At 44.0% G+C, this 23,572-nt stretch overlaps 1 protein-coding gene across 1 annotated transcript; it reads right to left on the bottom strand.

The window, feature by feature from the left end:
- Positions 1–311: 311 nt before the first annotated feature.
- Positions 312–19,021, bottom strand: col1a1a (collagen, type I, alpha 1a). Its single transcript, XM_072694260.1, has 51 exons — positions 18,831–19,021; positions 17,014–17,205; positions 16,338–16,360; positions 16,122–16,157; positions 15,504–15,596; positions 14,884–14,952; positions 14,216–14,260; positions 13,973–14,026; positions 13,496–13,549; positions 13,123–13,176; positions 12,934–12,987; positions 12,780–12,833; positions 12,627–12,671; positions 12,429–12,482; positions 11,673–11,717; positions 11,509–11,562; positions 11,048–11,146; positions 10,889–10,933; positions 10,689–10,787; positions 10,467–10,520; positions 10,236–10,343; positions 9,793–9,846; positions 9,572–9,670; positions 9,280–9,333; positions 8,811–8,909; positions 8,455–8,508; positions 8,293–8,346; positions 7,780–7,833; positions 7,617–7,670; positions 6,872–6,916; positions 6,650–6,748; positions 6,346–6,453; positions 5,649–5,756; positions 5,500–5,553; positions 5,295–5,348; positions 5,011–5,118; positions 4,437–4,490; positions 4,253–4,306; positions 3,807–3,968; positions 3,609–3,716; positions 3,349–3,456; positions 3,161–3,214; positions 2,907–3,014; positions 2,759–2,812; positions 2,355–2,462; positions 2,100–2,153; positions 1,828–1,935; positions 1,452–1,731; positions 1,134–1,324; positions 775–1,017; positions 312–651 (listed from the first exon to the last, which is right to left on the bottom strand). Exons 1-51 carry the CDS (start codon positions 18,910–18,912, stop codon positions 505–507), a joined length of 4,344 nt encoding a protein of 1,447 aa, XP_072550361.1. The 5' UTR covers positions 18,913–19,021; the 3' UTR covers positions 312–504.
- Between the last annotated feature and the right edge of the window lie 4,551 nt (positions 19,022–23,572).

The raw sequence follows: 23,572 nt of genomic DNA, 5'->3' as shown, positions 1-23,572 counted from the left end.
AAGAAACATTGACGCTTCGCGCCTGCCGGACACTTGTTCTGATGGGTTGAACACAAAGACACTTAAATATCATTTTACAGATTTATTTAACACCTGAACATGGTACAAAGCATTTGGTTCTTGTTTTCATTGTCCTTCCGCAGTGGTAAAAAAAAGTCACCTGTATCTGTTTTCTGCTTTTTTTGCTTAGCTCCAGGGGGATTTTACGCTTTACAAGTATATATTATTTTCTTGTTGCCAGTGAAACAAATGTGTCTCCTAAAAAAAGTATCCTTGGTGTGGGTGGTGGTGGTGGTGGTGGTAAAATAGTGGTCCCAAAAAAAAGCTTGATATCACACAACCACTGTCTTCTGAAGTGCAGTTCTAAGCAAGCGGACCATTCGGACAGCCAAATCGAAGTCTAGGGCTTTTGTTTTTTAATGCATAGAAAAGATTTTAGAGAGATGACTGCTAGAAAAAACACACACACAACACACAAACAATTTCAAGTCCAGATTTCTTTTTTTACAAGAAGCAGACTGGGCCAACTTCAATGCCAAATTCCTGATTGGGTGCACCAACGTCCATAGGAGCGATGTCAATAATAGGCAGCCGAGATGTTTTCGTTGTTTTGTAGTCGATGACTGTCTTGCCCCATGCACCAGTGTGTGACTGTAGGATTGAAACAGTAAAAAATACAATTAGTCACCAAACATACACACAATAAGTCTAAAACCTTGGTTTCCGAGAGCAGAAAACGTCTAATTCTACACTAAGAGCTGATGCGTTACTCACCGTGCAACCATCCTCGGTGACGCTGTATGTGAAGCGGCTGTTGCCCTCTGCTCTGATCTCAATCTCGTTGGATCCCTGGAGCAGCAGAGCCTTCTTAAGATTGCCTGTGGCCTGGTCCATGTAGGCAATGCTGTTCTTGCAGTGGTATGTGATGTTCTGGGAGGCCTCAGTGGACATGAGACGCAGGAAGGTGAGTTGGATGTTGACATCCTCGGGCTTGGAGTCCTCACCACCATATTCGAACTGAAGAGGAGAAAAGAGTGAGACAAAACAGGGGTAAGTACACACCCTCAGTGGGCACCCAGGGGATCATTTTCCCAGCAGGTATCAGCCAGTGAACACATGAAGAGGGCCCTCACCTGGAAGCCATCGGTCATGGCCTCTCCGAACCAGACATGCTTCTTCTCCTTGATGTTCTTGCTTGTGTACCAGTTCTTCTTGGGAACCTCAGCCTCTGATGGGTAGACGCAGGTCTCGCCAGTCTCCATGTTGCAGTAGACCTTGATGGCATCCTGGTTGCAGCCCTGGTCAGGGTCAATCCAGTACTCGCCTATTTTGTATAGGAAAGGGATGTCAGATGACTATGGACCAGATACAGTACCAGTCTAACCTCTGCAGTCTTATGCAGTCACATGGCCTATTTTCACACTTTTGAAAGACCGGCTCTTTTAACATACCGCTCTTCCAGTCAGGGTGGCACATCTTCAGGTCGCGGCAGGTGCGGGCAGGGTTCTTCTTGGTGCCATCAGGGCTGCGGATGCTCTCAATCTGCTGGCTCAGGGACTTGAGGGTGGTGTCAACCTCCAGGTCACGGTCGCGCATCACGTTGGCGTCATCGGCACGGAAGTGACGGAAGGGATCAGGTGCCTTCTCCTGGGGCTGGGCAATGAAGCCAATGTCGAATCCACCACCAGAGGGTCCAGGAGGTCCAGGGGGTCCGGGAGGTCCAGGAGGTCCCTAAACCAGAGGATGATGGAAGTAGGGGTGTAAAGTAGGTGCCTGATGCATGGTCAGAACACTTCAAAATTGAGAGATCAATAAAGGGTATCTCACAGCAGGTCCAATTTCACCAGTGCGACCGCGAGGTCCAGGGGGTCCAATGGGTCCGGGAAGTCCACTCATGCCATCCTTACCAGAGGAACCAGCAGATCCAGCGGGTCCCTATTGTCATAAAAAATGAAACAATAACTGTATCATCAATCCAGCCATGCGATGATGTACTCTACTTCAGCCACACAGTCAAGGCTGTGAGAGTTAAAGTCCTTCTTGGTACTGGGGTACATGATCTATGACGAAGAATACAAGAATAAAAAGGAGGCACTCACTCTAGGTCCAGCAGGGCCAGATGATCCAGCGGGTCCACTCTCTCCGGAAGGTCCCTACAATGGAACATAAACCAAATCATGTCAGTCATTCTCTTTGGAGGCTTATCCACAGCCCTTTCCCTCTGTCTTCATATGTGTATAAGTACATTCAGTGTTAGAAGTAACACACATGAGTTTGGGATTACCAATTTTTGCAGCAGTTCATTATAGCATTTTTGGTATATGGCTGCAGTTGTGCATTGAGTAGTCACTTACAGGAGGTCCAGGGGGTCCCTGCATTCCAGTGAATCCTCTGTGTCCCTTCATGCCTCTTTCTCCAGCCTCTCCAGTCTCACCCTTGTCTCCACGGGCTCCAGCAGCTCCCTGTAAAGATGTATATAAGTTCAGCATATTTTTGACTGGCCAAGAAGGCCCTTGATATGGGGTTTTGACTGCGTACATAAACAAGTAGGTTTCTGTCAAGAGATTAGAGGAAATAAGGTTCAAGATGTCAATGAATGTGTGATTGGTCAAATGTGGATGGTTGTTCTTGTGGATGGCTACCAGTAACAATTTGTAGAAAGGCTTGGCCTTTGCTTAAATCTCGCATGATTTGTCCTGGTTGTTATGGGCATAAGTACGTGTGTGGTGACAATTGAATGATTACAGTAAGAACTTACAGCAGGGCCACGGGGACCAGCAGGGCCAGGAGCGCCGGCAGGACCAGCGGGACCCTGAGAAAGAAAAGAGACAGACATTGCTGATTAAGTAATTCAAACTCAGTTTGGCTGGAATCAGATTAACTTCAACCTTAGAAATGCTACTCACAGACTCTCCACGGTCACCAGTCTTTCCAGCAGGGCCAATGGGTCCAGGAGCGCCAGGGGGTCCGGGAGCACCAGGAGCACCAGCAGCACCACTCTCCCCACGGTCTCCCTATGAAATGCAAACAGAGGAGTTGGTCAACAGCATATTCTCACTGCTTTTGAGGTACGATTTTGCCAGAACTAACTTGAAAGAGGCTTGTGGCTGGATGATGTCATGCACGAAAACACGAAAAAGATGCTGTGAATTCAGCTCACCTTGGGGCCAGCAGCACCATCACGGCCAGCAGAACCCTCGTTACCAGGAGTTCCCTAGTAGACAAATTTTTAACAGTTAGGTTTGTCCTGTTTTTGGACATCAGATGCATCAACATATGATACTAGGAGAAAAACACCACAGTGGTAATTCAATGATGTCTCTGCAAGAGGTGTGCAAAAGTACCCACCTCACGACCAGGCTCGCCAGGAGGTCCAGCCAGTCCAGGGGGTCCCATGGGTCCAGGAGGTCCACGCTCACCACCGGGTCCACCAGGTCCCTGCTTGCCAGGCTCTCCCTAGTCGAGGAAAGAGAGTTTTGGATTGGTTAATATCTGTGAATTTGCTTAACAAATCTTGTACATCAATGAGCACTGACTCATACTGATATAGACCAGAGCATTCTGTTCTACTGGGTGCACTAAGGATTAGAAGATTTCAGAAGACTCACAGATGGTCCAGGGAGACCAGGGAAACCGCGCTCGCCTCTCTGTCCAGGAAGACCAACAATACCACGCTGTCCAGCAATACCTTGAGGTCCGGGGATACCGGAAGATCCCTACAAAACAAATAAGCCAATGATGAGGACAACTTGCATGCACTTGGCAGTGCCTGTGTTGCATTTCATCATCCTGGAGTTATTACTTACGGGGGCACCCTCAGCACCAGGAGTTCCCTTCTCACCAGGGGCACCAGGAGGGCCAGCAGCACCAATCTCACCAGGACGACCAGCAGGTCCAGTCTCACCACGGTTGCCCTTGGGGCCTTCCTTTCCAGAGGTTCCGGGAGGTCCAGGGGGACCAGAGTTACCCTGTAAAGGACAGAGTAAAGGTGAAGCAGCAGATGAGTGTTGTGCCAGGCCGTTCATATGCAGACTGTATTGATCACCTGAGTTGGTTAACTCCTTGAACCCTCAGCTTTTATTTTGAGGTTTAATTTGAAGAAATATTATTCTGTAAATATTCATTATATAGTTACTATTGTTAAAGTAATGTTATATATGCCATTTGAGAGTGAGGAATTATAAAATGGGCCCATTTTCAGGGTTCAAAGGGTTCTGGGTTTTTTTAACATCAACTGCACTGAAAAACTTACAGCGGGGCCAGGAGGTCCAACTCTGCCAGCAGCACCAGGGAAACCAGTAGCACCCTTAACAGAAGAGATGGAGAGATTTGATGTGTCAAAACATAATGTGAATATTCATCTTCAAAAGGAGAATCTGCTTATTTTTAATTTGAGTTTGAGGTCTAGTACTGTTTCAGAATTAAAAAATACTCACAGGAGGTCCAGCAGCACCACGGGCACCCTTGGGTCCAGTAGCACCAACGGGGCCCTGAAGGGGAGCATTGTTGTGTTTGTTGTATTATAAATACAGCGATATATTCATTATATTAAACAACAGAAGCTCAGTGGCTATACCATTCTGGGGAGAAATTAACACGTAATGTTCATACGCTATAAGGACAAAAGTATTGGGACACCTGCTCATGCAGTGTTTTTAAAAAGCAGGTATTAAAAAGAGTTTATCCTGCTTTTGTTGAAGCAACTGCCTCTACTGTCCTGAAATTGCTGTGAGGATTTAATTGCATTCAGTGACAAGAGCATTAGTGAGGTGAGAATGTTGGGTGATCATCACCCCACCTCATCCTCAGCTCATTTCAGTAGTATTGGATTGAGAATCATCATTCCAGAGAACATAGTTCCACTGCTCCACAGCTCAATGCTGGGGGGCTTTATACCCATCTAACCCACACCTGGCATTAGGCATGGTGCCAATAGGTTGATGTTGTGCATTTGCACATCTGTGTCAGCAATGAGTGCATTCATTAGATGGGTAGTGGATGGGACTGTACCTGAGGTCCAGGGGCACCAGTAGCTCCAGCAGCTCCAGGGGCACCAGCATCACCCTTAGCACCAGTATCTCCAGGCTCTCCCTTAGCACCAGCCTGGCCGTCAGCACCCTATGTAAGAAATACAGACATATTTAGCCAGCCCACTGACCAACCTACATACTGTATATAACACAGTACACAATATTAAAAAAATATTTTTCTGTGTGAAATTGGATTGAAAATAAGTGAAGAAAAAAGTGTTCTCAGGGCAGGTTAAGCTTAAATTTATGTACTAAAGTACTTACAGGTGGTCCAGCAAATCCAGCAGGTCCAGGGGAACCAGACTCACCACGCTCACCCTAGGAGTGGAGACATAACAGTCACTTGTGAGAACCAAATTAATAATTCAGTTGTTGGTATAGGAAGTATATGAAGTACAAGTGGGGTTTGATCCTCAAGCTTTCAAAGTGTGTGTGCTACATCTTGTCTTCATAAGACAATAGTACTTACAGGGGGTCCACGGGCACCAGTAGGTCCAACAGGTCCGGCAGCACCAGGCTCTCCCTGAGTAATAATAGGGCAGATGTACAGTAAGCATCAAAGAGTTCAGGTGATTCCATGATCAACAGTAATAGATATTAAGGTAAAGGCAAACTAACCTTGTCACCCTGAGCACCAGCTGGTCCAGGAGGTCCAATGGGTCCAGTCATTCCACGGATGCCATCCTTACCAGCGGAACCATCAGCACCCTTTGCTCCTTGGTCACCCTATGGGGAGAGACAGTGTGACATTGGACTAAAGGAGTTGATTGCTTTGGACAACATGGATGTGCTGATCCCATTTTCATTACTATTATGGTCAGTAATTGTAGAATCGTGAATTCTGTTAGCATCAGAAAAAGATGTATGGTGTTACAGGTGAATTCGGAAGCCATCTTGCTTTCTGTGGGAAGGTATTTAATTCCTGCTGTTTTTTTAAGCCATGTCAAAGCACCTTATTGCCATGGGCCATGTGAATCCTCCTTTATTTTGATTAAACACAGGTTGATCTTGTTTAAAAAAGTTGAATATTATACCACTCTGTTTTACCACCAACTGTGCCAATTTATTCACTGTATGGACAAACACTTCTTCTTTTGTTAGAGTAACTGTTTTAACAGTCCAGGGAAGGCTTTCTACTAGATTTTGGAGCATTGCTGTGAGGATGTGATGGCATTTAGTGATAAGAGCGCTAGTGAGGTCTCCATGTTGGATGACCACCACCCTACTTCACCCCTAACTCTTCTGCTCTAGATTTTGCATCAATAAAAAATCTAGTTCCAAATGTGCTACAAAACATGGTGTTGGTGGTACTCACTCTGTCACCCTTGAGACCTGGCAGACCAGCAGCACCACGCTCACCAGGCATACCCTGAAGACCAGGAGGACCCTGTGCACCAGCGGCACCTGGGGCACCAGTCTCACCCTAGAGAGAGGAAGAGCATTATAAATATTATTATTGTGCTTTAGCTACAGAGAAATACTTTGCAAGAAATGAGCTAGCATGGTTTTAGCAAGACATTTGCACCATCCAGCCTAATGCTGTGTTGACTCAATTTGATGGTCAACTATAGATTGCATATATTTGGCCTGACACCCAACAAATGACTGGTGACTCTCACCTTGGCTCCATCGTTACCAGCTGCACCAGGAGATCCACGAGGGCCGGCGGGACCAGCGGATCCAGGGGCTCCACGCTCACCAGGGAATCCTCTGTCACCCTAAGCAGAGAAAAGAGAGGGAGGAAGAGGCTGTTAGCTCTTGGGGACTGTAACTAGACAAGGTTTACACATTTGAAATGTGTACCCTGTATTTCTAAGGCATTGAATGCTGTGGATACTCACTCTGGCTCCAGAAGGTCCGGTAGCTCCAGCCTCACCAGGCACACCCTGTAACAGAGATGATCATGCCTGTCATTAACCACTGATTCCAGCTACTGCAATGATGCACTGATGGTTAACAACTGGACTCATCTGAAGTGTGAGAGACACTATATGGAGAAAAGTATTGGGACATTCTTTCTGCCTTCTGAAATCAAGTGTATAACAGGAGTTACTAGATTTTGGAGCATTGCTGTGATGATTTGATTGCATTTAGCAACAAGTGTGTTCATGAGGTCTGGACGTTGGATGATTACCACCCCACCTTATCCAAAACTCCCCAACTCATCCCAAAAGTATTAGATGGAGCACCATCATTCCAGAGAACACGGTCTCCATTACTTCACTGCTTCACAGCTCATTGCTGTAGGGGCCTTATACCCCTATAGCTCATGCTTGGCATGGTGGCAACAGGTTCATGTTTATCTACTCCTGAGAGTCTTATTCTATTGGCAATACTTCTTTACAGGGATTAGACAAGCTATGTGTGTGCATTTTGCACATCTAAGCAATGGCTACCAGTTGTGGCTGGTTGTCTGTAAAGACAAAGTGCAACCCTTGGCACAAGTCAGATGATTGAATAGGACATATTACGGTCTAATACTGCATTAATGATAATTAACAGGCATCTTTAATCAAAGATGGTATTAGGGCTAATCATTTTGACAGTGTGTTTGAACATTAAGCTTTACATAGTCTTGTGTCTTACCTGCTCACCAGACTTTCCGGGCTCACCAGTAGCTCCCTGAGGTCCGGGCAGACCCTGTTAGAGTGGGGAAAAGCCAAATAATGAGAAAACTGTTCTAGATGATTGCCTAAAAAGTAGTAGATGAGATTTAAGGAGGTCCTTTCTTGAGGAACAAATAGCTCACCTGGAATCCAGGAGGACCAGAAGGTCCCTGCTCACCTCTCTCACCAGCAGGTCCCTATAAACAAAAGAAAGAATGTCATGGCTTATCACATTGTACCCAGTGATAAGTTATGTGCAGGACTGAAAGGGCAAATGCTGTTTATTTTGTGATGCTTTGGTAATTTGGTACAAGCCCTTCATCAGCTTTTGACCACATGACCACTGTTGGCTTGTTAACAAGAATATTCTCAGTCCAGCAGTAACACTGGCATGTGCAAAAGCTCCAGAACCAAACAATGTGTGGTTATTGGTGGTTCATTGGAAGTACCTTTCCACTTATGAACAGGGTAGACTGTGTCTGATGCCAAGTTCTGTCATTAATTCTATACCTACAAAGGTGGATATTCCTGATAAAAACGGCCTAATAAACTGTTTTCTATCAATTACTGACAACTATAACTGACACTGAGGAAAATGGTAAGGGGTAAGGGCTACATTTCTGGGTTATTATAAGATACTAGAAATAAAGACTTACAGCAGGGCCGGGGGCACCAGGAGCACCAACATCGCCATCCTTACCGGAAGCACCCTACATATACACAAGAACACGTATGGTTAGAGAAGAATACAACCTCAATAATGAATGTCAGAAGTATATATTTTTTGTATGTAGTAGAGGACAAATGCAGATGCTTACAGGAACACCAATAGCGCCCATCACACCTCTCTCACCAGGTTTGCCAGCCTCACCCTGCAGAGAGTAAAAGAGCATATTATCATATTTTATCAGTATTTATTTTCCCTTCGGTAGACAAAGACCTTTCTTCTTCCTTATAAGATTCATGAAGGCCTTAGACACAAGTCCTACTGTAATGTTACAGTAATCAGAAGCCTCTTGCAATGATTTATATTTTTAATGTTTTGGCAATTTGGCACTGTATTACTGATCACTCTCACCTTTCCTATAATATGAATATTCGCATGATTCAAAATACAAATCTCAAGTCTGTTTTTCATTGGACCAAAGTAAGGACATCAGCAGATCATACTTACAGCAGCACCCTTTGGTCCAGGGAATCCCATAACACCGGGCTGACCTCTAGCTCCAACAGGGCCTGGGGGTCCAGGGCGGCCGTCTTGTCCAGAGGGTCCCTGTCAGAAAAAGAGCAGAGAAATTTAGTGTATTGTTCTGGTTGTATATAGATCACTCTCTATTGAGTGTAAACACTATTTATGCCATCTGTCCGGCTAAAAATTCTCTTAATATCACTCCAAGAATGGCCAACCAGGGTAACTGTTCAAAAATATCAAATGAAACAAAACCATGCATGTCCAAAATACATAACAGGAGAAGGCAAAAAATGCTTTAAGTGTAATGTAAGGGCAGCCAGTGGGCTGAAATGAAGTAATATGTGAAGTGCTGTGTTGTATGGTTAATAGGGCATGATATTGATGCTGGAGTGTAATAATGGATCAATATATTGTTCATGTGTAATGGAGACATTAGATGACATGTACTTACAGCAGCACCAGTCTTTCCATCAGGTCCAGGGCTGCCAGGGCTACCAGTCATACCCTAAAAATGAGAGTGTAAGAAGGGAGCACACATTTAAATACAAATTTAAGCACATAGTTCATTATCAGTACATCAAAAAGCTCAACCAGTGTGAACTAGCAGCCAAAATAACTAGCTGAACGTCTAGCTGAGCAGTGTACTACAACCATGGTGGTGGTGGTGGCAATGCCCACTCTCTCCTTTCTAGTTTCTTTCTGTAATGTATGGATAATAAGAAAGGAACCAGAAGAGCTCTTACCTTTGATCCAGGCATACCGGGCTCGCCGTTGCGACCAGGCTCACCAGTGGCACCCTTAGGTCCAACAACTCCAGGGCCTCCACGCTCACCAGGGGCACCCTATAATAAAGGAGAGAATAGGGGATTGATTGATCATGGCTAATGATGTTTCAGGGTGTAGTTTTACCATCATCATCTTTTACGGATGCTGTGTTGCAATATGTGAGCGATATTAGACTCACCTTGGGGCCACCAGCTCCATCAGCACCAGGGAAACCACGAGCACCAGGAGCACCCTGTGGAGAGAGGGACAGGTGGATGAAGCTTGGTTGTGTATGGTAGGCTCTAGGTTATTGATCTGCTTCTGTGTGCCCAACATGGGATGGGAATGGGAAAAAAAATAATGGATGCATGAAAGTGATAAAGATCTGGAACATGGTCCAAAACCTTTCGAGGGACAAAATAAAAGGAAATATGGTGCTAGGTCAGTACTAGCATTGTTCAGATGCAGACAGAAGGTGCTGATTCAACTGCCTCGGTTTTGGATTGTTTACAGTAGTTTTCAATAATAATGATCTAATCACCCAAGCCCATCTGTCTTAACACCCAGCTCCACCCAGATCACGAAAATGCTCATAAGAGCAGGTGGTGAAAGTAAGATCAGCTCATTCTGAGAAATACATACACGCTCGCCAGGGGGTCCACGGGCACCGGCAGCACCGGGCTCACCACGAGCTCCTCTCTTGCCCTCCTCACCAGAGGGGCCAGGGGGTCCCTGAACTCCAGGTGCACCCTAGGCAATCACAAAAAAAATAAAAATAATAAAATACACATTCAGAAAATATATCTCTGGAATGGATGCCATGCTGCAATTAGGTAGGATGGTAAATTAAGATGGTAAGGATGCTGTACTTACAGACTCTCCCTTGACACCAGACTCTCCCTTGGCACCAGGGGCACCAGCCTCACCCTGTCACACAGGAAACAGAAAATGTTTATCATCTCAAGAAAACACAGTGGCTGGCCAGCTGGATGGACCTCCATCACAGTGCTGGGCATCGCTTTCACAGCTTACAAAATCAGAGCTTCACTGAAAAATCCAGTGAGATGATTCAGATGCATTTCGATATGCACTTACAGTGTTACCCTTGGGACCAGGGGCGCCAGGAGTTCCAGCAGCTCCGGAAGGTCCACGAGGTCCGGGGAAGCCAGGAGCACCAGCAATTCCAGAAGCACCCTGTAGAGGGCAGCAGAGATTTAGTACAACATCTTCGCTGGTTGGAATGAACTAATCGACTGCTAATATCAAATAACAGACTGCTGAAAATGTCCACTTACAGGGGCACCCTTCAGGCCAGGAGCACCATCAGCACCATTGTTACCCTAGAGTGACAAGAAAGAAACATAGAAATGGTGAATGGGGCAGACTAGAATCAGGATAACAGTTCACCTTACCTACAAATGATATTTTTCATAAACTCAAGAAAGTCCACTTACAGCGGGTCCAGCAGGGCCAGCAGGTCCGGGGTTACCAGGCTCACCACGAGCTCCCTGGGGTCCCTCAGCTCCACGACCTCCCTGAGCACCAACCTCTCCCTGAAAGGAACAGAGAAGATGTATGAGGCTGAGGCCTAAATGTTTAAGTCAGTCTTTACTGCTCTTTAGTGAAGAAGTCACTAAAGAAAATGCTAAGTCACTACAGCAGGGTCATATCTCTCTCTAACTGACCTTCAGTGACCTTGCTTAATAAAGGGTTTGATCTTGACTCCATTAACACACTAACTCAGAATTATCTCTCCTAAAACAATAATCACAACCTGCCTAAGGCAGCTTTTGGTGTATTGTTGAGCTTTATGGGCATTTATAGAGCAAGCATGTTACACTAACAAGTTGTATCTGCACATTTATGCTGGTTTTTCCTGAAGTTCTTCATGGTAAACTTCATAAAGGACTCTTACCTTAGCTCCAGGGCCACCAGGGAATCCTGGAGGGCCAGCGGGGCCAGTTGGGCCCTAAAACAGAACAAAAGTGTGTTTAGCATAACCTTTATATTTTATCCTAAACTGATAAGCAATCAACAAATCTGTTTAACTGATAAGATGTTTAAAAAGCGGCTACTCACAGGAGGACCGGCAGCACCAGCAGCACCATCGTTACCACGAGCACCCTAAAGAAACAAACAAAACAAAGAGGTTCAGAACCACTGTGGTGAACTTCGTTTCTCCACACTCTCTTACACTCCTGATTCCCCATATGTAACATTTACTGATAAAGTAACAATAAACAGTATATGTTAATAAGTTAATAAATAAACAGTAAATAAGCTAATTAGCCCTAAGGCCAATAGCTCTTCAATGTTACAGATTGAAGCAGCATTTGATTGTTTATGTTCTGGGCTTAATTTCAATATCTATAAATGTGACTAGAGTCTAGAGTAGAGGTGGTTTTCTCAAGCAGACCTGTAATGCCTTTTCCTTAAAACTACAAAAGTCCACCTGATGTCACCACTGAGTTTTGTTTCTTAACAAAAAACTGTCATCATTTGCGAATTCGGGAATGGAAGTCTAATGCGTAGCTCTACACTACTTACAAAATAAAGGTTCCTAAATGAATCTTGGGTCTAGGACAAACATTCAGCTTATTGAAACATTTCATTATGTTGAGGTTCTTTAAACTCAAATATCTCATTTACAAAAAGGGTTCTGGAAAGAACCATCTGTTAAAATGTTCATTAGAGGACCAAAAGTGGTTCTTCTATGCCACTGCTCCAATGATCCCTTCCTGGCATCAGTTTGAGGACCTCATTTAGGATCCAACTCTGAAATTGTGCATTTTGCAGAGATGTGGATGAGTGTTGAGATGTTGGTATGTTACTTACAGCAGCACCAGAGGGACCAGCACGACCTCTCTCACCAGGAAGACCACGAGGACCCTAGGCAAGAGAGACAGATAAAGAGAGAAGGTCAGGGTGGAGTTCACATAGGGCCAGCCATATTCAGGCTCCATCATCTCCATGCCTGTTTGGTGGCTACCTACGCTTCTGAATATGATAAAGAGAGAATACTGTGACACTCACCATAGCTCCAGGAGTTCCGTTCTCTCCAGCTGCACCAGGCTCTCCCTATAGGGCGAGTCAGAACATTATAAAGCAGTTCATGATGGTAAATACAGTTTCTAAAACAAGCAGGATCATGTGTGTGTTGATGAGACATATTCGCAGGACACTAACCTTAGGACCAGCAGGGCCGGTGTCTCCCTTGGCTCCATCTAGACCGCTGAAACCCTAAGCAAGGAAAGGTCAAAAGAGAGGTTTAGGAGAACTGGAATGATGCTGAGCTCCACCAGGCTGTAGAAATGGCAGTTTCACTGGAATGGTCACTCACTCTGTGTCCCTTGATGCCAGGAAGTCCAGGGGTTCCGGGGAATCCACGGGCACCCTGTGTAAATGAGAAAGAGACAGGCAGACATTGCTAAATGGATCTTGGCTGGGATGTACAGTGTTTTTGGTGTTGGGATATTTAAAGGTGCTATAGCCATTTCACTGTGTGATGGGAGTTTCCAAATACACTCACCTGAGGGCCAGAGGGACCACGCTCACCAGGGCGACCAGGCTTGCCAGACTCACCCTACAGAGAGAGAGATGGAAGAACACAATATTAGAGAAAGAGGACAGGGAATCAACAGGACTGTAATACTTCTCAGTGGAGGAATGAAGCCAACTGCCAAGTCTTTTTATGCACTACAGTAAAGTGTTGGCCCTGGTGTGAGAGAAGCAGGACTATGGGTCGAGTGGACTAATGGTTAAGTCCTATGTGAACATTGTGGATGTAGCCATAAACCTAAATGAAGGAGATCTGTATGATGAAGAGTACAGTGGGTAGCTGGAAAAAAAGACTGAGAGACTTCTTGTCTTTGTAGTGTTTTAGTGGGAGCTCAGCTACTCACATCTTCTCCGTTCTTTCCAGGAGGACCAGCTGCACCACGGGGACCCATGGGACCCTACACAAACCAAGCAGGACAAGGCAGGTTAAACATGCATGTGTACAGGTGTGTAAGAGAAAGAAAAAAAAGAGTGAAAACATATTAGATGTGCATGCATCCTGATTCAGAACTCAGCAAATTCATTTTTAAAAATCAAAATCTATGAGCACTGACATTTAAATCAACACTCATAAAACCAATGACCTTTTGACCTCGGTTAACCTAGTTAACCCCAATTATTGAGTTAAACCTCAACTTGTGATTGTGTGAGTAGGTGGTATTCGTGACATATTAATGGCAACAGTATATATTGATGATTTAGGGAATTTGTGAACAGCAAAGAGTATTTACTGATTTTGCACAGTTCTGGAAACACTTCTATACTGAAATGAGGATGTGTGTTCATGTGCATGTATGTACTGATGATAAATTCAGACTTACAGGAGCACCAGCCTCACCAGGCTCACCATGGGGGCCAGGGAAACCTTGGGGTCCCTACAGGGGAGAAATCAGAAATATGATGTGAGAATTTAGACCAGTAGGCAAATGAAGCAAGGTTAAAGCCCAAACTGTTATATATATATATATATATATATATATATATATATATATATATATATTCAAGAAAAGGCTTGAAACCTTAGCCATCTTATCAGATCAATAAGTAAGGCAGAGAATACTTACAGAAAGGCCAGGAGGTCCGGGAGGACCACGGGGTCCCATTGGTCCCTGTAGGACAGAAAAGAGAAAGAAGCTCATCAACCAATCAAGTTCTCCAACCATGATTCAAATGGATGGGTTGTCATGTCCCTCTTATCCCATCATGTTATACATCATACCAGAACACTACAGTCCTTATAGTAATTAGACACTGAACTGAATGTGTAGTCACTAAAACTAGAATTAGATATCCTGCTGAATTCTGAAGGTGTTCACGCTGATTGTATAATAGAGACAGGACAGTCTTCTGTAGTATTAAGCAGGTGTTTGTCTGTAGGTGGAGATTACTCATCAAAAACTAAAGGCAGGATCATAAAAGTCTAGATTAGCAGCATCGATTTGGATTGATGAGTCTAGACTAGTTTCTTTTGAGTTTCAGGGAGCCACAGCATAGCAAAGTTCAGGGTTTAATCCATCATTCATTTTTGAAGCATTCAGCAGAATAATCAGGTTCATTACAAAGAGTAGGTATCGTAAACAGTGTCATTTAAAGGTAACTGTGGCTATATATGAATTCAATGGACACACATGAGGTCCACGTGTGTTCACTCTGAAGAAGCTGCACATGCAATCATCAGCAATTGTGTTGGCTGTGTATCAGTGAGTGTGTATGTGCATGCATGTGTCCTTACCATGGGGCCTGGGATGGGCATGCCACCAGATTTCTCATCAAAACCTCCAGACATTTGAGGAGAAAAGTTCTGTGGAGAGGGCAGAATAGAGACAGTGTGACATTAGTAATTAAGCAAAGTTTTCTGCAAGAGATCTACAGAGATCATAAGTGTCAAAAACGTTTATCCAAATAACTGTCCAAATACACTCTTCAGGGAAGATCATTCTAAAGGTGAAGACATCTGAGATCATTTATTCATTTATATTGGCCTGGGTTGCTATGGTTACAAATGAGTTAGGAAAATATTAGGTCTCACATGGTCAAATGAGTTTAGTAATGCTTAAATGCAAGAAAACAGAATCTGTTCTGAAGTTTAATGATGGCATATTGCAGCGCACTAAGGCCTGTGAGCCGCTGTCCACTCCAGTGGTGCTGAAATATGTTTGGAGGGTGAGATTCTAACCTGAGAGATTCCCTGGGAGAGCTCACTTATTTAATCAGCCCTGTGGCTCTTTTGGAACCAGACCATGTAGTCCAGATCATTTAGTGAATCAGCAGTTCCTTCAGCCCTGAGGCCTGGAGAAACTGCTCCCTGTGTGGTGTGCTTCTTATTTTCCTTTTCTAGGGTGAGTTACTTACTCCGCCAAGGCCAGGGGGTCCAGGGGGACCTGGGGGCCCAGGAAGTCCAGGCTGTCCAGGAATTCCATCGTTGCCGGGAGGACCAGGAGGACCCTGATGGAGGAAAAAAGAAAAGAAAAAGATTGAGTGTGTGGGAATAAATGAAAGAATCTTTAGGTGGTTGCAACCTAAAAGGCAGATGCATATTCACCTTTGCACCACCCTCTATAGACATTCATATTCAGTATTCCAGAAAAGGCCACTAATCTCATACTTTCATTCACGGATCTATAGCTTTTTATAGGGTCCATACAGGTAACAAATTTTGCCTAATAACTAGATATGCAGGATGGTTGTCTTTCAACAGAACCTGCCTGTAAATCATCCATAACCTTTGTAGGCTTAAAACCTACACAATATTAAAGACTACTTACACTAACAAAAAAAAAATACACTGATGATGAGGTACAATTTGTCCACAAATAAGGCCCCATCATTCTATGTATTTGTTAATCACACACTACAGTTAATGCAATGCTATTGTTAAGACTAGACCTGTGCTATACAGCAATAGCAACGCAAAACTTTTCCTTAAAACATACAGCTTTAGTCACTAAAAGATAAGGAAATAAAACCTACCCTTTCGCCCTTGTCACCAGGCTCACCTCTGGGCCCCTAAAAACCAGATGAGTGAAAATTAAAATTAATGAATATTATTAAAATGTCTTATTTATATTAAAATGACTTATATATAAAAATGTCTTTATAATATAAATTAAGTTGATATAAATTGATCAATAAAACAAGTAAACAAACAGAAGTAAACAAATAAACATATTATAGAAAAACAATTACCTCAACACTGGGCTCTTGGTATTCTACAAAATGGAGAAAATTGAAAAAAATTAAAATCATACAAAAATATAATAAATGAAAGGGAAAAGAAACATGAAAGAAAATCTAAATGATAAAATGAATCCCTTCTATGCCCATGATATGTCATGCTTCAGTAAATAACAGCATGTCATGTGTCAGCATGACCTGTATCTGGCCTCCTGGTTTTACTAAGTGGGGTAAAGGTCGAGGGGTCGAGACCAGGGGTGTACGGTCTCATCCACAGGGCAGGGTTTCATTCTAGCAGAGCAGGGGCACACCTGACCAGTGACTGGGAGCAGCTGATTAAACCAGTGCAAACAGGTGCTCAGGCGTGCTCCAGCTTGATCTGAATGAAAACCCTGCAGCCACTCCAGTGCTTTGTGGATGAGACTGGGCACCCCGGGGTTAGGCCTGAAGGCAGACCTGCACGCGCTCTGCGGCATTTAATCCAGAGTAGGAAGGGAGCTTCAGCAGAACGACGGCCAAATTTGAAATCCGCGGGAGGAACCGCTGTTAGACTCCCATTTATTTTGCTTAAATGAAGAGAGGCCGAGCGTTACAGAGCGCGCGCGGCCTCCAGAGCTTCCCCCAAAAACGCGAGCGCTTCCCACGGTAAAGGGGATAGTGGGCGGGGCTTTAGACCGCGCTGTCGTACCGTCGTCGGGGCAGATGGGGCAGCACTCATCGGCGGGAATGATCGGGTTGGCGCATTCGCTGGTGTCCTCGCAGATCACCTCGTCACACATGACCGTGCCGCTGTCGCACACGCAGATCTGGCAGGGCTCCGGTTTCCACACGTCCCTGTCATTGTAGACCTGGCCGTCCAACGTGCAGCTGCTGCCTGTGCCTGAGGACACACACATCAAAAATAAGGCGTTACGGGGTGGTACATGTACATGTACTGAATCGCTAATATTAATTGCAATACACTGTTATAATTGCTAATATTAGTATATATTTTTATTTTATTATTAACGGGGTTCGTCCTTAAATGTGGGCCTGAAACTATCGAAAATAATTAATATTATATATAATATAATTATATATTATTTTAATATATATATATATATATATATATAATATAATATATATTCTATGCAAAACAAAACAATCCCCTTTAAAATGCTCTCAATTCTCTAAAGGTTTACATTTAGGCAAGGCCAAGCCCAGAAAACCACTGCATCGCCCTTTACTGTTTTTTTTTTTTTTTTTTTTTTTTTTTTTAGCGAACTATTTTTTATACTACTTTAATTATCAGTTAAAATCACATCGTCTGGTGTTTTGCAATTGTAGAAATATGGTATAAAAACTACGCTTAAATCCACAGAAATCGAGCAAAGCGTTGCCATCAGTGGGCTTCAGCCACAAAGCCTTGTGTAATTAAACCTTTGTACTCTAGGTGGCGCTGTAACTGTGCCTTTCCTTTCAAGCGAGGGAAAAAGGCTGAGGGAAAACGTCCACGTCGTTCGGGGTTCACTGTCTGTCATAAAATAATAGAAACCCGGCGGCTTGGCAGAGACATGCGTTTTTCCTCAGTGGAAAGTCTGCGAAGCGCACATGTGTTTTACATTATCATAAGAACTCCAGAGGCGGGGTGGGGGCTCTGCTGAGGCTGCTGCCCAAACCGGCCCATTCCCAGCCGTGAGCGCTGAGGGGCGCTCAAGGACTGTGGTGGGGCTCCTCAACGCGCGCGTTAAGGACAATTACAGATGTGGGAACGGTCAACTTTAGGAATCCGAAAAAAAACTTTCTACCATGTTAAACAGCTATGGAGTCATTTCCTCACCTTCTTTTAAGCTGAACGACTTTCTGCTGTTAGGTTCTGATCTCCTCGCTCAGCTTTAGGCTTTGCGAGATGCTCCAAAACTCCAAACTGGTCCAAAGATGAGCTCATCGGTTTTTCCATGAGAAAACCTCAAAAGCTCTCGTTCATCTACGTGTTGGAGATGGACTTGTCTGGTAAAGCTGACCTGAAGCTGGTCGTTCCAGCTAAAGCAGCCGTTGTCTGGTGTTTCCCTCACCCCTCAGCTCAGTTCACACCCATCTAACCCCTCCAACAACAGTCTACAGCAATACACAGCTGAACACTGTGCGCTCTGCTAACTTTCTCCCTCTCTGCCTGTCTTGTTTGTCCATGACTTTGCAGCTGTTAAAGCATTGCTCCAGGGCATCACTAACGCATAGAGAGGAGAGGAGAGGAGAGGAGAGGAGGGGGTGGGGAGGGTGGACGAGTCTCCAAGCCTGTGCCAACTTGTCTCCACGCATGCATGCAAGCAGAGGCTCATTTGGATCTCCTGCACCTTCAGTATGAAGCTTCTCTGGCGTTTAAATAAAACAAGCTGAAGCGTGGAGAGACACGCTTCCACTGAGCCTAGCATCCTAACCACTTGTGCCCTGACCACTGACCACATTTGCCCATTAACAGCAACACAAAGTCCTAATCAAAAGAAGCTGGACTGAAGAGATACTTACGGTCGTCCTCGCCTTGCCCCCTTGCCAAAAGCACTGTTGCGCTGAGCAACAGCGCCAGCCGAATATCCACAAAGCTGAACATGTCTAAATATTAGACATGTAGACTCTTTGAGGCGAGGGAAGTTCTTTTTAGACTCCAATCATACACAGTAGGGTCCGGTGTTCTCTGACTCCAGTCCAGACCCCAGCAGAAACTCCCTACTGCCTAAACGCACTTTTCCCCCACGCTTTTATACTCCAAAGTTTTGGGGAGGTGCCGGGCACACCAGAGAGCTCAGGCATGTTCCCGTTTAACAGGAGAAGGGGAGGGGGGGACGGTCCCTCCTTCACCAGACGGAGGGGCTGTCTCAAGAACTCTTGTCTCTCTTTTTTTGCTTGCTTCACCCTAGTATCTAAAGAAACTTGATCTTTTAAAGAAAAGGTGAGGGTTAAGCAAGCCAGAAAGCCTCCTTGGCTCAGTTGGACAGCGCGCCGGCAGGCCTGCACCTTCTCACCTTCTCACCTTATGGGTTTAACACCAGTGTCCTGCAGAAACCGAAGGGAAGGGCATTTTCGAGACCTCTATTTTTCAGCTGGGTTGCTGATCTGAATGTACTTGGTAAATCGGTCTTGTGTGGATTCATATGATGTGACTGCTTTGTGTTTGTTAGCTCTGGATGATGCATAAACCATAGTAAGGTTAGCGAGATGCTTCATTTAAAGACCTTTCATATATAGGTAAGATGTGCAGGCATTCAGTGTCACTATGGGCAGGTTTCCTAGACTGGGAAAAAAAAGAATAGTCTGGGACTAGGCTCCAGTCTCCAAAAACGAGTCCAAGGCTAAGCCTAGATCTAGATGAAATAGGGCTTTAATGGAGAAATACCACAGGCATGGATTTGGCTTAACCCACGTTGGTCCTATAAGTGAGGTAGGTCTGTAGTCTTCACATTTCATGCATTCACAGGTTCAAATTCACAATGCTTAGAAGACATGCTTCCAGACCTTCTCTATTTCTCTTGCCCCCCCATAGTTCACTGCACGTCGCGTCTGCTGTCTGCATTGCCTTCATTTCAATTGCATGCTTGGGACTGTGTGACTAGGCAGTCTACGTGGCTGAAAAGCAGGCCTGCTGCTTCCACATTGTTCCAAAAGACCCCAAATTAAAACACACACACATCCACACACACGAACACACGTGCACAGGGAGACTACCACGAAGACACCTAAGCCAGTTTAAAGTTTAATAATAATAAAATAAAATATAAAAAACTGTGAATAGAGCAAATAGATAGATGAAGATGCTGATCCAACACATCAGCCGCAGCGCATTGAACGCGCATGCGCATTGCTATTATTAAAAAAAGAAAAAAAAGAAAGAAAAAAAAGAGGTCCTTGGCTCCAGCAGCGCTCCATCTCTCTTCCGCAGACACGTCGCATCTGAGCGACTGGCCAATCACAGCGCTCCTCTCTCCCCCTCATTTTTCAGCTCCGTGTATTTTCCCCCATCCAAGAATCCAAGAGTCTTTTTTTTCGCCTTGAAACAGCGCAGATGAAAGCAGCGTGAGCTTTTGCGAGAGGGAAAACGCCACCTCATCGCCTTCAGGTGCCTTCAGGGTCGGTGTTGAGGAAAGCTCCTGTTCACGTCTTGTGAAGGCCAGGATCGTGCAGACGTTTAGAGACGTTTAGAAAATGACATGTAAAGCTATTCATCTGAGCAGTAAGTTCTTATTTGATGCGCACGGGCGTGTTAGCTTATCATTTTCCAAAGCTCTTCTTGAAGAAGCCCAGAGTTTACACAGACCATCCAACACCTGGTTGATCTAATCAATCCATTACTCCATTATTTGCTATCCAGTCGCTTTATTAAAGGAAATGAGGAGAGCTGCTGGTGAAACTGAACAAATAGAGAAGTCTCCTCTAACCTACCTGAACCTACCTGTCACAGGTTCACCTTTTTGTGCCATTTTTACTTTTTGACATAAAGTGAATCATGCATTAATATTTCACAATGAATGGACCAATAGAAATGCTTCAAATTACTCTAAAGAAAAACGTTTGCCATTGACTTCCATTGAAAGCGATGAAGGTTGCCATTTGCTATTGCCAATACAAGGTTTTCTCCATGGCAGCGACAAATTTAATATCTTTAGATTTTTCGCTGTTTTTAAGTTATCAATTATTTCAAAGGAATAGTTCACTGTACATTTTTAAAACCTTTTTTAAATGATCCTCATGCCCCAAATATTGTCAGGTCAAGACATTTGCAGTATTTGCAGTATGTCTTTCATCTGAAGTTTTTTCATCTTTAGTTTAGCACTGGAGCAACTGTAGATTGTAGACTTTTAGGCTGCATTACACCACATTTTTACACCTTTAAGCCTCACTGAGCAATAATCCATTTCACCTATTGTCCAATTAACAGAAGTGGAACAATTAGAGGTGCTATCGGGAACCATTTAATCAATCAAGCAACCATTTAAGCATTTAAATAATACACTATATGTTTGTGGACACCTCTTCTGATTGATGCATTCAGCTACTTCACGTTGCACCCATCGCGGACACAGATACACAACTTGTCTAGTCCCTGTAGTGACAATAGAATAGGACGCAGATAAACATGAACCTTTTGGTGAGATGTTTTTAACATGGCTCATGTGCAAAATTAAAAAGATGACACTGTAAAGCAAACACGTCTGGGCTAATTGACTATATTTGGGGGAAGGGAAAAAACTATGTACATTTTCTAGACTTTCCCATGAACCGTATCTTTAAAATGAGTCGAAATGAAATTGTCAACAGGAATACAAAATATGGGCCTACTTTAAATAAGTAGCATATATGAGAAATTCCTTGTTTGCTGGCCATGTTTCTACTGTAATGCCAAGAACCATATTTCAGAAATGCTCAGCCAACTGCATATATGCGGTCACATTTAAATTAAAGCAGACGTATAGTTTGTGGTTGTGCAGCGTAAGATGTGTACATTGAGTTGTAGATTATGAAAATAGCTTTTTTATGAATTCTTAGAAGCTAAATAGGAGTTTGCAGATTGGCAAAAAGGAATGAAAATGGCCGTAAGGATCAATGTGTTTGTGGGGTCCACACTCAACATTTCATATAGCTCTTTTTAAAGAAGCTTTTTTCCTTTAAGTCTCTCTTTAAGGTGGTATGTTGGGTAGGGCTTGGTATTTCTCTATTTACACCATCCACCATAAAACCAAAGCAAGGAGTCGTGCAAGTATTTCTAGAGGTAGTTTCATGAGTTCTACTGATGAATGTCACTCAGGGCCGTTATTTTATGTTTCAGTGTTAAAGAATCCCACTGTATAGTACAGTCAGAACTAAATTAACTGAGGATTTGATGTGGGCAGTGGCGACTCGCAAATGAATGAAAATGGAAGCAGTGGAGGAAAGATTAGTGTGAGTGTTTAGGCAGGGAGAGCAAAGCCTTCTGGGAGCTCTCACATTGTCCAAAGCCAGCATGGGCTGCAGGACAGAGCAGGGGCCAAGCAAAACAACGCACAGAAAACTTGGAAGGCCTCAACCTGGAGAAGACACTGGGATGACTGAAGAGATAGAACTCCTGAGAGGCTGAGAGGATTGAAAAGACTGGGCTCATAAGGCCTCATTTTTAGCAGGGTGGGTGTTTTATTACAGGGACAGTATGGTGCTGTATGAGACTGCAAATACATTGAAGAGGATATTGATTTACTTTGATATACTTTGAGGATTCTGGACCAAAAAACTGGCCTATATTAGAACAGTGGGACTCTTTTCTTTTAGGTGCAGTATTGAGCAATTTTCTTCCATCATGGCAAAGAACTTTTTAAGCATTCAGATGGTTCTTTGAGTTGCCGTTTGAGAACCTCTTTGAGAACCCCTTTTTACAGGTGGTACACTGTTAGAAGTATAGGTTCCTTGAGGATGTTTTAGAGGGTTCCTTAGAGACCCTTTTCTTCTAAAAAAAACTTTTCTTGAAGGTTCCTTAAAGCACCCCAAAGTATAAGTAGAAGTATCTTGAGGGACCTTTAGGGGTTCTTCAGTTTGAAACTGTGGAGGAACTTCTTCAGGTGCCTTCAAGGTACCTTCAAGGGACCGTTGTCTTCTAAAAACCTTAAGAGGTTTCTTCACAGTTTCAAGGAGAACCTCCAAAATTCCTCAAGTGTACTGTAGCAAGTATACTTTGCAGTGAACCCTGAATGATAAATCCGTTATCTACTGACCTCCCCTAGCTTCACCCTCAAAAATATTCATATCTGTTGTGGAAAAGCTTGACAAGCTTTATAGAATGATAACAAAAATCTTAAACTTTAGTGCATAACTCAAGTTATATTATGTGTGTCCATCCCAGTGGCGTAAAACCTCAATGTAAGCTTCTTTCAGCTCATGACTTATAATTTCTCATTATCCTGAATTAAGTTTCTGCCCAGGTTCTGTAAAGTGTGTGTTTCAGGAACAACGTTGTTAATAAAGGTTGTCAGGAGTCTCTGCCCACCCTGTTGTGTCTCTTGCTAAGTTAACCTTTATTGTCATTATACATCTACAGCACAATGTATTTTTTTCTCTTTTACATATCCCAGCTTGGAAAGCTAGGGTCGGGGCACAGGGTCAGCCATGCAACAGCATCCCCCCCTGGAGTTGAAAGGGGTCAAGGGCCATGCTCAAGAGAGGGCTCAACAGTGGCGGCTTAGCAGACATGGGTCTGGAACCAACAACCCTGTGATCAAGTACCCAGCACTGTAACCACTGAGCCACGG

This window comes from Salminus brasiliensis, chromosome 12 (assembly GCF_030463535.1).
Source record: "Salminus brasiliensis chromosome 12, fSalBra1.hap2, whole genome shotgun sequence".
In the NCBI taxonomy this organism is placed as follows: domain Eukaryota; kingdom Metazoa; phylum Chordata; class Actinopteri; order Characiformes; family Bryconidae; genus Salminus; species Salminus brasiliensis.
The sequence above is the reverse complement of the archived record's forward strand: the minus strand, read 5'-3'. Positions and strand labels throughout refer to the sequence as shown.

Excerpts from the sequence above, each read along its gene's own strand:
- col1a1a (XM_072694260.1), bottom strand. The coding sequence starts at position 18,912 with ATGTTCAGCTTTGTGGATATTCGGCTGGCGCTGTTGCTCAGCGCAACA. Across the intron at positions 14,953-15,503 it reads GACCCCCTGGCCTTGGCGGA|AACTTTTCTCCTCAAATGTC; the intron begins GTAAGTAACTCA and ends CCCTCTCCACAG. Across the intron at positions 13,550-13,972 it reads CTGGTGAGGCTGGTGCTCCT|GGTCCCATGGGTCCCCGTGG; the intron begins GTAAGTCTGAAT and ends TGGTTTGTGTAG.